The sequence below is a fragment of the Ammospiza caudacuta genome, chromosome 3 (genome assembly GCF_027887145.1).
Source record: "Ammospiza caudacuta isolate bAmmCau1 chromosome 3, bAmmCau1.pri, whole genome shotgun sequence".
NCBI lineage: Eukaryota > Metazoa > Chordata > Aves > Passeriformes > Passerellidae > Ammospiza > Ammospiza caudacuta.
In genome coordinates this window covers 65,702,634-65,716,796 of record NC_080595.1, presented here as the reverse complement: position 1 = coordinate 65,716,796, position 14,163 = coordinate 65,702,634, and the positions used below count along the sequence as shown (strand labels likewise).

Below are 14,163 nucleotides of genomic sequence, written 5' to 3'. Positions count from 1 at the left end.
TTTTTTTAGATGCTTCTGCAAAACAGGAAACCTGTAATACAGCAGAATTCCTTGGGGTAAAGGGAAATGATTGCTTGGTCTGACAAATTTTAAGTGTACTAGAATACTTGCCCACTAGAAAGCTTATTTTTTTAATAGCCCAGTTCTCTCTTTTGTGAACATTTTCCCCTCTTTTGTATAAAAGTAGCGTTTGAAAGTATAGAAAAGCAAATCCTGCGATCACTACTGTGGCACAGGGAAGCTGGCAGGGGTATCTGGAGCTACTGTTACCCTTGTAACTCTTTTACCACGAGTGTTGCAGGTGGAAAGCATCACTTTCTTATATGGATAGAGTGCCAGTTTCAGTGGATGTTTGGGTGAGCACAGTGAGAGCCCAGATCACCCCTGAACACCAAAGAACAAATTGACCCTCCCAAGAATGTTGGATACCCCAGGAGTCACGAGCCTCTCTGGAGCTCACTGAGCTTTCAGTGTCTCTGGTGCTTGCAGAGCCACTGGGTGGTCATGCCATGTCTTTGCCTGTACTTCCCTGCAAAAAAATACATGAAGGTAAGTACAGGAGGTTTCAGGAGGCATTGATGGATCTGTTGCAAGTTTCAACAGGTGAAATTCAAATTGGATGTAATGGAAGAAAGTATTCCAGGGAGGATGGTGAAGCATGATATAGATTGCTCAAAGAGGCTGTGACATACCCATGCTTGGAAATTTTTTAAATCTAATGGGATGAGATCTGGAGCAATGTGATCTCTCTGGAGATATCCCAGCTTGGAGTTGGGGGTTAAAATAGATGACCCCTGAGCAGCGCTTTCAACCTCAATTATTAGGCTATCTACAATTCCAGTGTGGAACGTGGTCTTGGAATGCAGGATGGAGAGCTATTTAGCAGGCAATCGGTAGAAAGATGGTTGTAGAACGAGGGCAGCCCTGTTTCATGCTGGGCTGTGGGTATCATTAAAGCTTGGTGTAAGTTTTTATTCCACATATAGTTTGTGGAATTTTTTTGTTTGTTTTTTTTAAGAAGGAGAAGGCATCCATACTTCTCAAATCATGTACTGTAACAGCAGTGTCTTTCTGGTGTTTATTACAAAATGCCAAATCAATTTGTGATGGAAAAGGGAGTGGAGCCACAGGTGGCCTGAGAGGGAAACCCATCTGGGGAGGGGTCAAACAGAGTTCATAACTATATTCACTATGTTGCTTTTATTTTTAATAAAGTTTGGTGCTAACATATCTACTTCAGCAATAAAACCAAAATTTCAGTAAGGTCAAGAATTCTCATCTGGTCTGAAAAGCATTTAAACAAAAAAGGAGGATTATGTAGGAAGTGGGAATCTGGAAACAATAGAACTCACATTTAATGCTCTGAAACATGCCTCAGAAAACCATTATTGTCTTAAGCCAACTGCAGTATTAATTAATGCAAATACTGACTTTGCATGGGGTGCTTGCAGCTTCTTTCCATCTGGCACGTGAACTGCCCCAGGTTCCTCTTCCTCCTCTTCGCTTCCACATGAAGCACCTGCTTTCCTGTGCTTAGGAAGGGGGGAAAAATAATATTTCATCTTTCCTTCTGCTCATCCAGATCCACATCCAGAGAACCGAAGGGTGTGACCATATGACCTGTTCACAGTGTAACACTAATTTCTGTTACCGTTGTGGGGAGAGATACCGCCAGCTGCGCTTCTTCGGAGACCACACGTCAAACCTCAGTATCTTTGGATGCAAATACCGCTACCTCCCCGAGAGACCACATCTGAGGAGATTAGTGAGAGGCTCTGTCTGTGGTGAGTTCATTAGAGCTCCTTGTGGAGAGCTGCACAATGAAGGGATGGGGGGATAGGGCAATTATAGTTAAATTAAAACTAGTGGTTTAAAGGATTGGATGGACAACTTGCTTTTCAGTTATTGAAAAGGTGGCTTATTAATTATATTTAAATGTATGGTACTTGCCTGCCTTTTTTAGATGGACTGTGTATGATTAAGTATTGTGTCCTCTTCTGATAGCTTGTTTTCTAATTGCTTTTTATAATACATAAGCAAACTGTAAAAGTGCTTTCAATATGCGTGTCTCTGGCTGTGTTCGTTATTCTCAAAGTATATTGGAGAAATGGGTCAGAGGAGAAACCTTATTTAAATTAACCTTGGTGTAAGTGTTTGAATAAAGTGCTCTTTGGATTTGAACCTGATCTTAGTAGCAAAACTCAGGGTTTTCCCATATAAATAGGAGGACGCTATTTTAACTGTTAGCTTTAGTTCAGATAAAATCAGCTTGAAACAAAAATACAACTTATGTACATTAATTTTGCTCACAAAAGTATGAGGCTGGAAATGTCTTTTTATTAAACCAAAAGGCACTCATAATATGCTCTTGAGCCAGATAGATATCTGTTTCAACCTATAGAAGCACAAGATAATAAAGTAGACTCATATATTATGTGTTGTCCTTCATATATGTGAAGTTCAGTCATTGTAGGGAGTTTACAGCATGTAAGGCGACCTATAATGTTACAAGATATGGATGTATTAACTGCCAAGACCAGGGTACTGTCAAGGAAAATATACCTTTCCATACTTTGAATTAAGGCATAAAATTTGGAGATGACTTGTAGTTCACCTAGGATGAGGAAATGCTTTGAGCTTGATTGTAGAGGTAAAGGCAAGAGACAGAACAGGTGGGAAAAAGCAAACCTGGGGTGAATGCATTACTGCTGAGCCAGACATGTTCCAGTAAGAAAACTAGGTGGTTTTTCAGAGCAACATAGGAATTGACACACAAACTCCCAGACCTGGTAATGAAAATGCCAGTCTTGCTGCTCTGCATTGTGGGGGATTTGCAAACCTGGAATGCTTGTTTTAAAAAACTGGCAATATGGCATCCAAGCTCATTAGTTGGACCTTAGGAGCTTGCAAGGCTTTGGTAACAAACTTTGAGAGAAGGGATTTAAAAATATAGAAATAACTAGAAAAGAGATAAAAATTGAAGATGATTGGAGGTGCCTACTCTGAAACATTTTGTAGAGATGAATTGCAACACACCAGAAGATCTAGTCTAGGTGAAAGACAGCGCTGGCATTAGGGCACATGAATATGTTGTTCATTAAAAATTTAGGCTTAAACTTCAAGAACTGTTTCAAAGCACTTAGTAAGATTTCAGAGGAGCTTTCAGTAATAGCCACAATGGAAGACAATGTAAGCTTTTTTTAAATAGATCTTGTTATTTTGGTGTAATTAGAGTCTGCTGTAGCAATAGGTTGTACTCAGAGACATTACCAAGTCAGTGCTGCTCACATGCAGAATCATGGGTAATCTTATTAGATTCATAGAATAGTTTGGGCTGAGAGGGACCTTTAAAGGCCACCTGCAATGAGCAGGGGCATCTTCAACTAAATCAGGTTGCTCAGAGCCCTATTCAGTCTGGTCTTGGATATTAAAGCTCCATGGTAATTATGTGTATACTCATATTTACAGGATCATACAGATAAGTATAAGATACTTTTATTTTCATCTCCTATTTGCCAGTGTACTTGTGGTTTGCATTAATTAATAAACCAAGAAAGATTAGCAAAGCTCAAAGCCTCAGATTACATTTCTCATAGGGCTTTCTGTTAAAAATTTCTCTCCAAAACTCCCTCTGTCATATGATATGATTTCTCACAAGAATAGTCATCATCTGAACAAATGTACCTGAATCTGTCAGCACATGGTAGTAAGTGCCCACATTTTTACAATAGCTTCTTAACACTCAAGTTGACAAGAATTCAGCAGATTCTTCATTGGTACTTATGACCTTAAATCTCTGTCATTTCTACAGCTCTAGATTTGAATATTGATCCTGGTACACTTTATTAATAACTACCAAAATACTCCAGAGACCCAACAGAACTCATACATGAAAATAAAAAATTAAAATCTTCAGAAATTTGCATCTGATTTGAATTTGGGAATTGAGCTCACAGCTCTTCTCCATTGCAGTAGATTTTGGCTGTGACTTGTATGTGTGAGCCAGTCTAGGTTTTTGTACTCTTTTCCACACCAGTGTACGTGTGGGTTTTCACACTGATTTTTAAAAATGTGTTATATTGGTAAGATTGTACCTCCTGACCTTTTGAAGACGGTACAATACCAAACTTTGATACAGTTTGTGGATTATGCCGTTTCCAATGCTGGAAATTTGCTAGGATCATCCATCTTTGTAAAACAGAATTCAACAGAATCGATCTGAGGCTGTTGATTGGGCTTGTATAAAGTTCTGCCTAATGAGTCTGTCCTCAGCAGTGGTCAATTAGAAATAAGATTTCATTCCCTGTTTGTTTCCAGTAATCGTTGCTTTAGACACTTTATTAGTTAAGGTTTGTATCTGAACTTTTGCTTTATAACCCTCAGTGGGTGGATGGATCCTTCACTAGTTTTAACAGTTCTTAAATTTTGCCTTCCACAACATTTCTGGTAGAGCCTCTAGGATTTCACATTGTGTCAGGTGGAGAAAGTCCTGGGGTTTTTTCTTTGATTCTGATAATTTCATTGGCTAGTTTTATTATCATGAAATTGAGTAAATAATAATAGCTTGCTGGCCTTTTCATATCATTCTTTTATGGACCTTCCATCAGATTCTACTTTGTCATGATATTGGATTTATTTTTTCGTTTTGCTTGTGTTTTATGTGTTGAGCTGAAGCTTACTAGTCTTAATCACTTAAAATCAAATTTAAAACCCAAAAATGTTGAATTCCAGTTACGGATCACCCCCAGGCTCAGGGAGAAGCCAGTAGCTAGAACTGAAAATATAAATATGTAAGTATTTTATCAGGCAAAAAAAGGAGCATTATCATCAGGAGGTGTTATTGCACAAGCCTGGGTTTTAGTTCTGTTCTGAAAGTTGGCAGAAGAAGAGATGGTAGCAGAGATGCCATTAAAAGCATAGACTCTACATTTTAGTAACATGTACTGAGAAACAGAGGTTGGATTTCCTGTAGAAAAATGCCTCTGCTAGTTAGCTAAGTAGTGGAAACTAAAGGAATGTTATCTTGGCTATTGGGAGACTGGTGAGGTGTTGCTAGATATGTGGGGGTTTTGTATGACTTTTTACTTTATTGCTATGGAGATGAAATACTTTAATAAATGTGATTTTGTAGCCATGTGGAGCGAAGGTTTTTGGGCTGTCTCTAAAATCTGGCTAGGTGGAGTGTGTAGAAAGATCACCACAAGGCAGGCTGGCATGCTGGCGTGATTTCTGTTGAGGAGCAAGTGCACACAGTCACAAACTGCTCTGCAGTAAAAATAAGGGAAAAGAATTCATGGCAGCATAATTTTAAACATAATTTTCTTCATCAACCAGCTGTTATGTAAAGGTGATAGTAATCACAGGGAGAAGAAAACCTCAGAAGTGATCTCTGACATTTCTTTCCCTTCTTTAGCCAGCATGGTTTTTAGAGAAACTGTCCTGTGACAGTACAGTGGATATATTACCCTAAAACCTGTAACTAAACCCAAAGTTGCGCAAGGGAAAAGTATTCCCTCATGTTTCCTGAAATACTTTGTTATTTTGCAGAAGAATGTGGTTCTCTGTATCACAAATAAGGCAACCCTTCTGAGACACCTGCAAATACAGTTGTTGTATTACCACAAATGTCTTCATCTTCATGCTGGGCCACCCAGTAGAGAAATTGTTTACGATTAATTTGAGTGCAATTGTAAAAAGGTTCTGTTTCAATTGCTTTTTGTGAAGTTACCCTTAAAAACTAACTTTGGACAACAGCAAACTGGCTGTCATAGCCTGCTGCTGAGATGACCACATGGGCTAATGACCCAAGATTTTATTCAGCTCTGAGACAGGCATTACATTTTCTCTCTGTGCTCTGTGTCTGAGCTAACAGACACAGGATAGTTTAGTGCCTGCAGCAAACAGCCTTTGTCTCAGTGACATTTCTTGGTGTGTCATGATTCCCTCATAATCTTTTGCATTATGAAAAATTATGTCTATTAAGCTGGAATTGGATATAAAGTAGTTTTCAATTCTGACGTGTAAAACTGAGCATTTTTTAATTGTTTCATAGAATGCAAATAAAATCCATTGGAGCAAATAGTACATACCCACTGCTTTGCCAGTGATTGCTGCTGTTTGTACTCTTCCTGATGGCAGCACTTGCAAGCCTTGTTCACCTCGTGTTGTTTGTTAATTCTAGTTTACAAAGGTAGAGATTTGAATGTGACAGATATATAAGTAGAAATAGTATTTGTTTTGAAATTTGGTCTTTGGAAATAATGCATTGCTAACCAAAAGGTTAAAATGACTTTATCATTGTGGTCTCACAATGATAAAGTAATTTTATTCTATAAGGTAAATTTTAAAAGATAACTACACAGTACTCATAACTTCATATTCACAGGCAGAAGGAAAGACACTATTCATGCTTTATTTCAGCTCTGAGTTTGTCAAATATAAGTGAACAAGTTCTTGAATTAGCTCAGGAACTGTTCTTCGTGTCTGAAAAGAAGTTACTCCAATTGAAGGCTAGCTTAGCCCTTCCCATAGACTCTGTTTCTGCATACTTAGTCACCAGCTCAGTGATTTAAGTTTTTAATAATTTTTAATAATTTTGATACCAAACATCATAATTTTCTAGCATTATAATTACACGGCTATTAATGAAGTAAGGAGTTCATATCATAAGCCTCTAATCTTTTACAAGCTTAACTTGAAATTGTTGAAGACTCTGATGTTTTAAAATGCTTTTCATTTCTTTTGGACCTTTCTCGAGGTTTTTCATCACTTTACATTCATTCTTCTGTCTACACTTGAATAATGTACTTGACAAGTTCTGTGTGTATAGAACACAGCTCAGTGGAGTCCCAGGAAGGTATGCCATTAGGATGCCTAGCAACTAGAGTAATACAAATATTTGCCAATTTTTTTTCTTCTAGGAATTAATGTTTCCCACCCACTGCACTCCCATGAAATTTAAAAGCTATCAAAACAGAGCAAGAAAAGGACTAGTTCATTTAACTGCTGTAAATATTTCCAAAATATCTTTTTTCCTTCAGACTGCTCAAATTAGTGTCTCAGGTTATGGAAAGGTTTACATCATTATTAAATGTAGTAATCCATTTACTGAAATCTGATATGAGTGACTTGAGGGAGGGAAGAAAGAGGTAAGAAACTCAATTTTTCTCCCATTCTAAAGGTGACCTTTCAAACACATACCTAATGGAGAATTGCAGAATTTCAAGTCCCTGCCAGACTGCTGGTGTATCAGTACAAATGCCTGCCCTCCTGCATTTTCAGACAGCTCAGTTAAGGGATGTCTTTGAGCCAGCTGCTCAGCCAGCAGAGCCAGGGAGATTGTTCCATTGAAAGCATGCAGTGCAAGGAAGATAGTTTGGGTTCTGGCTCAGTTTCAAATTCACATTTTCAGCAAGACCTGCCTTCACTGTGTGAACTTCTACAAATTGTGAATTCATCAGAAAGTAAAGAATGTGAACATGCTTAATTTGTTCTTAGTTTTATGCTCTAGCAAGTATGCTGCTCAACATCACTGCCCTACTCATGTGAGAGCCACAACATATCCTTATAAATGTAGATCCAAAATAGACTTGGCTGTGGTTTGACTTAGACCTAAATCACAGCTGTACATGAGCACTTCGCTGTAACCTTTTAAAGCGAGCAGAAATGTATTTAAAGGTGATGGTCTCATCACCTTGAGCTAACCTAAACTTTCCAAGATGCTAGTTTGTTTGGCATCTCTCCAGGCTGGTTGCTATGCAGTAGGATTCCAGAGAAGCCAAATTATAGTAGCCTTATAGCTATCACGTTCCTGTCGATGCTTGAGGGACTTCAGTATGGAAACAGAAATAAATGCAAGCTGTTAATGTATGAAATAAGCTGTGCTCAGAGAGTTGTAGTGGGTGAAGAGGGCAAAGAGAAATGTGTATAGGGAACTGACTGTGTGGTGATAGTTCCTGGCTGAATTTCTAGGATGAAATTACAAATAGGAATCCTATTTTTAGAGGTAAAGAATATTAATTTTAAAATAATAGCTTAAAATATTTTCTGATATTGAAATATTTATGAATTGTTGGAAAAGAAAAAGTAAAACCTTCTTTGAACTGTTTAATGAATTTTGCATTTCAGCTGGAAAACTACTCATTACACCCCTAATATTGGTTCTGGGACTGGCACTGGGAGCCGTAGCTGTTGTAATAGGTAAGAGTTACATATGCGAATGAAACTAATCCTGATTATGCAGTGACTTTCTCTATATGACATCTCAAAAACATGGAGACAAAGTACAGATTTCACAGATGCTGTTCTAGTATTAAGCACATTACTTTTTTCTAGAAAAATGAGGTTTTTAAATTTATGCTTACTAGCTTTATTTTTGTTCCCATTTATTTCATTTTCCAAATAAACATCTTTAACTGCTCTAGATAAACTAGCAGAAAGTTCAGAGTCATTTAAATATAATCCTGGGGGCTGACTGACTTGGACCCAGCCTTATAATCACTCCATTGAATCACTATTTCAAATCTTAGTCATGTGTATAACAATATTTTTAGGGAACTAAGGCTTAGTCCCAAGAGCTCACCAGCTTGAAGATACAACAGCAACAAAGCAGCAAATTGGGATGAGTCAGTCTCAAAACATGATCCAGTGAGAACACTGCCAAATTGTATTCCATCACAAAAACTGGTACTCTGAACTCACTTGATTACAGTATCAAAGCTCTGTAAATGTGGTTGCATTAATGTGGACAGATATTTTAGCAAAGCTGCTCTTTGCCTGAGTTTTCCCACAGAAAAGAGATTAGCTGTGACAACAAGGTATAATTTTGCTCATGTGAGTGCATATCCACTCTTTATATTGGCAGCAATATGTCATTGAGGGATCATGCTGCTTCACAGCTTTTCATCAAACTGCTTTTTCCACTGAGAATTTGCAGTGCATGCCCAGCCCTGAGGTATAATGGGGTGTGGCTCCTTTATTTTGATATAATAAAGCCAAAATACACCAGGATAGCTATATTAATAAGGCTGGAAGTAACCAGTCAACCTATAACCAAAATACTATTACAGCTTTTCTAGACTACATCTGGACAAATAAGGACTATTGCTGTAATTTCTTTATTTAGACCAACCATCTTCACTGAAGAGAGTGAGCAGTGCTTATCTTAAGTATTTATTCTATTCAATAGCATTTTTATGCCAAAATTTTAAACAATAAAGGCTTCTTAGTGCCAGTAAATCTTATTTTGGTCTGCAATCTGGTATAATCTATGGTGAGGGAAAAAAAATCCACTTTTTTATATACTAAAAATCAAGAAGGTTTTGCAGTAATATAGTAACAATATTTGCAATAATAATCAGAATGCCATTGAAGTCTTATCCTAGGCTTGGCTGAATAAGATAGGATCAAGGCCAGCAGTATGAGCAGTTCCAAAAACATTGATTATTTATAGAAGAGTTCTGGTTTTGAGGTAATTAGAGCAATATTTGCTGCCAACCACTAGTAGAATAATTTCAGTTACATAGCTGAAAATCATACTGCACCGTTTACAAGGCTATTGAGCAAAGCAACAGCCCTGTGATTGTAGTAGTCTTTTGTTCTATGTTGTTACTGTAGTGGTGTTTGAAAAGAAAATCTTTGGCCATTTCAGTCAGCTGGTAGCAAGAGAAAGAGGAAAATCCTTCTCATTTGGGTTTGAAAGAGTACAGACTATTTGAAAAATTTTTCACCTGAATGATTGTGATGTGTGGGGTTTTTTTGTTTTTACAGCTTTCTTTCTCTCAAAAGACTTAAGAATAAATAGTTCCCTGTCCAGGCAAGCATAAACACTTGATATTATTAAAGATAAGCATTTGGTATTAGTTCACAGTAGATGAGGACGCTTGTAAAAATAAATAAAAAGTAAAACTATAATGTGCTGTCTCTATTGCATGTGAATCTAATTGAAAACTAGCTTTGAATTTAGATCTAAGAATTTCCAGACTGCTTTTAAAAGTTTTGATTGTACCATATACCAGACAGCACGATTCAGAAGTTAATTTGTCAGAGGTGAGTGCAGGGTTAGCAGGAATTTGTTGTAACAGAAAAGAGTAAGTATAGTTTAATTCATTATCAAAGACAGTGGTTGTTGCAGGCTAGTATTTTTTTCTGCTTGTCTAAATGCCTGGTCTAAATTCTCCTGAGACATGAAAAGCTCCATCTGAATACATATATCTAAAGAACATAGAACACGCACGAAGGATTGCATTTACTTACGTGCTTTTTTCATGTTTCCTTCTTTTGGCAGGTTTATTTGTGTTTCCTATCTATTGCCTTTGTAAAAAGCAGAGGAAAAGGTCACGGACAGGTATGCCCTGGTGAGGACGGACGTTACTGCCTGAACTGAGCTGGTCCTGCAAGGGCTATCCGTGTTTTGTGCAACAGAGCAATACAGTGCTGGTTACAGCATCAAAGCCACCGCCCTGGAAGAAGGATGGGGGCTCTCCTGCCATCTTCCCTCAGCTGAAAACACTACTGCAGACCAGAAAGCCTCTTTGCTCTGGTGCACTCTCAACAAGATGGGCCCCCTGACTGCTGCTTTTTAAATGTTTTTTGGTTTGTTTTTTTTTGGGTTTTTTTTTTTTAGTTATTACTTCGGAGGGGTTTTTTTGAGTCTAAGTTTCTGAACCAGACAATCCAAGTCTGTATTGTAGCCACAACTCTACTACCGATTTGGCCTGTGAAGAAAGCATTTAACTGCTAACATGTGCTCGTTTTAACTTCAGTCTCGGCCTTTAAGGTGGAAATGCTTAGAAGTGTTTGGACTCTTACTGTGTACTGAGCATACTACTTTTGGTATTAAAAACTTCTTCTGTAAATAACTTCCATCACACAGCATTCTGTTGAGCATACCAAAACCCCATCACATGCCAGAGCACGACAGCTGGTTGTCTTCTGAGCCCTGCTCCTGCCAGTGGAGTGCACATTGCCCCCGCCAAACTGCAGTGCCTCAGAGGGAAACACCCCTACTGCTGGAGCGCCGTGATACTTAAGAGTCTGGTGACTGGTTTCACTTCAGTAATTTATTTATGACAGTCTGTTAATATTAATGGCAGAGGGTGTGACAAGATTTCTTACAACAGGACTTCATTTTTAAATTCTCACAGTACAGAAAGAATCTGAAGGGTTTAGATAATAAGATGTGTCAGTGGCCTAATCTGTCCCAAGATATCCCTGAAATGTGTCTTCAGGGAAGCTGGAGACCTGCTCTTTTTATTCTGACTTGGAATATGATATACATGCTAGGCACTACCTGTGTGAGGATTGACTTGATGAAATTTTATAGCCTAAATAGCACATTTTGTTTGTTTCTTCCCTTGAGTAGGCTACTACTACATAAGTCTTGGAGTATCCACTGATGTCTTAGGAGGAAAATCTGTGAATCCAGGGTAAGGGAAGCAATCATAAATTCTTAGGAGACCACTTGATTCTTACTTTCTGCTTCCAGTGTTTCTCTTCCTGGCACATGACAGTTCTGAAGAGAACAGCTATCTTTGCTCTTTTTTCCTTAAGTTCTACTGTTTGCTACCAAACCTCTTTCTCAGCGCATCACAACAAAAGCAGTTTAATTCAGCATAAGGAGTCAATTACTGAGAATTTTTACACTTTTAATTTTGATCCAAATCTATCATGCAAATATAACTTAAAAAGCTAGAATAAATTTGTTTAGACAGAACACTGAAACAATAAAGAAAGGAACTGAATTAAAAAAATATCTACTTCATACTGTAAAAATACAAGCTAATTTTAAAGAAAACAAGATTGGATTTGTACTGTGAAGGTACTTCTTTTCAGTTTGTGTGTTTGAAGATACACACATATTTATATATCTGTGTTTGTGTATATATGGGGAAAGGGGAAGCAGGAAGATGGGAAATGTCCTTAAGAGTCTACTGACTTCAAAATTTAGGCTTGCAAAAAGATATCATTTAAGAGGATATACTCTGTACCACTTTCTTTGAAAATTGTTGTTAAATCTGAATCCAGTTGTAATTTTTAAGCAAATGGTGTTCTGCCCCACCAACATAATACTGTTACAAGATACTTTGACTTTGAAGCCTCAGTGGAAGAAGCTGATAACTTTTGTTTACCTGGAAACACAAATATCAGTTTACCATATTTGGCTAGTATGCTTGTTTTCTGTCAGCTGCTAGTTTTGTTTTCTTGTGTTTTTTTTTTTTTTTTTCTTTAAGCACACCATAGTAGTGAATACCTATTTAATAACTTCCATTTGAATTTAAGGGCATGTTTACCCTGTTATCCTAACAGTAGAAATAGTACCTTTCGAAGATTTGCAAATTAAGAAGGGAAGCAATGATGTTTAGAAATAAAATTCAAAGCCTATTATCAATGCAAATTCACCTGTTATTTAGACTTACTTTCTTCTGAGACACATCAGTTTTCTATTTGTGTTCTGTCTGAAGCTGGAAGCTGCCTTAAAATTGGTCTTGGTTTTGAGTGTGTTTTCTGAGGCTATACATATCAGTTGTCTTTGGCTTACTCAGGGATTTTTATTCCTCTCTTTAAATGTCAAATAATGAAGATATTTTTGTATTATTTAGAAAAACCTTCAGACCTCAGAGAGTGAGATATATATAGATAGATTTGGGTTTGCAATGCAGTCTATAACTTGGTGTCAAACTATTCCACTTGAGAATATTTTAGTACTTGAGATTATCTGTACTTAACTACACAGTGTATTAATTTCCTTTCTTTTCCTGGTTCTATGTAAATGTGAGAGATATTCTTACAGTCTTTGTAGCTGTTTTCACTCTGCCATGTTTGCCTTTTTCAGTTTTTAACTAGAGTTCAGTAAGATCTGAAACGAAGAGAATAAAGAACATAAAAGGGAAGATAATAGATCTGCACTAATAGATCTGCACTTAGTTCTATTCAGAAAGTATGTCCTTGTGGATGGAGAAAAGGAACATAAAACTCAGCTCCTATATTATCATTTCATCTAGGCCATTTTGATTTTATCAGAACAGATCAAATCAAGGGGAAATGGTTCTTAATTTTCTATACAGAGCAGAAAGAGACATCTTTGACCTTGTAAAGATGAGTGAGTCTGATTGTGCTTTTCCTGCAAAGAAAAAAAAGGAATTGCAATAATTTTTGCAGTTAATAATTTTGCAGTTGCAAGAAATTAAGATAATTTGTTTTGTAGAACAGGATAAATGTTCAAGAACGTGGAAGAATAGGGATGGGGAACTCTTCTTCCATCTGTATAAAAACACTCCCACTTGAAAAGTACATAAATACAATTTTTATCAATATTATATAATATAACCAACTAAAGCATGAGAAGTAGCTCAGTACAAATCTTCATTTGGTTAAACATTAGCTTTTAAGCAACTCATCACAGCAAACCTTGTATGCATCGAAGCCATGTCATTTGTTTTAAAAACATTAATTTATTCTTTTGAAAGAAACTGAATGAACTTTATAAGGAAATTATGTAAGTGTATTGGTTTTTTGTAACTACTCTAGAGAAACCGTCGGCCTGTTCTGCTCCATGTTTATTAGCAGAAAACTTCATCAGGCAGCTACATTAACCTGCTAAGGCAGATTCCACACTACTGTATGCTGATCATCATGGTCGTTGTGTTTGCTTTGGCGACAGTTATTTAAGATTATTTATCTTTGTTGCTCATCAGTGCCTGTGTTCCGACTAGGAAATGCTTAAATCCATTCTACACTAGCCTTCTGTTCCAAGCTTGCTGGGGCTGGCTTTGCCTGTGCACTCAGTTCTGCGTGCAGGCGCGCAGTCAGAGCTGGGGCTCTCCCCATCCTGTGCCATGGCTGGGTGTTCCCCATCCTGCTCCTGCTGGCAGGGCTGGCTGGCCACACCTCTCCCGGGAGCTGCTCTCCCCCTCTCCACTATGCAGAATTTAGTTGAATTTCAGTAGTGGGGTCAAGTCCCAGGGCATCTCAGAGCATAGTTAGGTCTATGTAGAGAGTTTACACAGGAGCTTGTGACTAGAAAAAAAATTGTGCTTTTCCTTTCCTATTAGCCAATGAGAGTAATAAGCTGAGTAGGAATACAGGCAAGAAGCAGAAAAACAATTCTGAGTAGCTTTGTGCTGAGCTGACCTATCAGGCGTAGTTCTGTACAAAAACGTCAGT

The 14,163-nt window shown here is 37.6% G+C and overlaps 1 protein-coding gene across 1 annotated transcript in view; it reads left to right on the top strand.

Annotated features, from left to right (window-relative positions):
• The window catches only part of RNF217 (ring finger protein 217), a 56,216-nt gene extending 44,153 nt beyond the window's left edge, over positions 1-12,063 (top strand). Inside the window, exons 4-6 of the mRNA XM_058802541.1 lie at positions 1,583-1,784; positions 8,128-8,199; positions 10,286-12,063. Coding sequence (XP_058658524.1) covers positions 1,583-1,784; positions 8,128-8,199; positions 10,286-10,359 — 348 coding nt within the window. The 3' untranslated portion in view covers positions 10,360-12,063. The remainder of the gene's footprint in view (positions 1-1,582; positions 1,785-8,127; positions 8,200-10,285) is intronic.
• Positions 12,064-14,163: the final 2,100 nt, after the last annotated feature.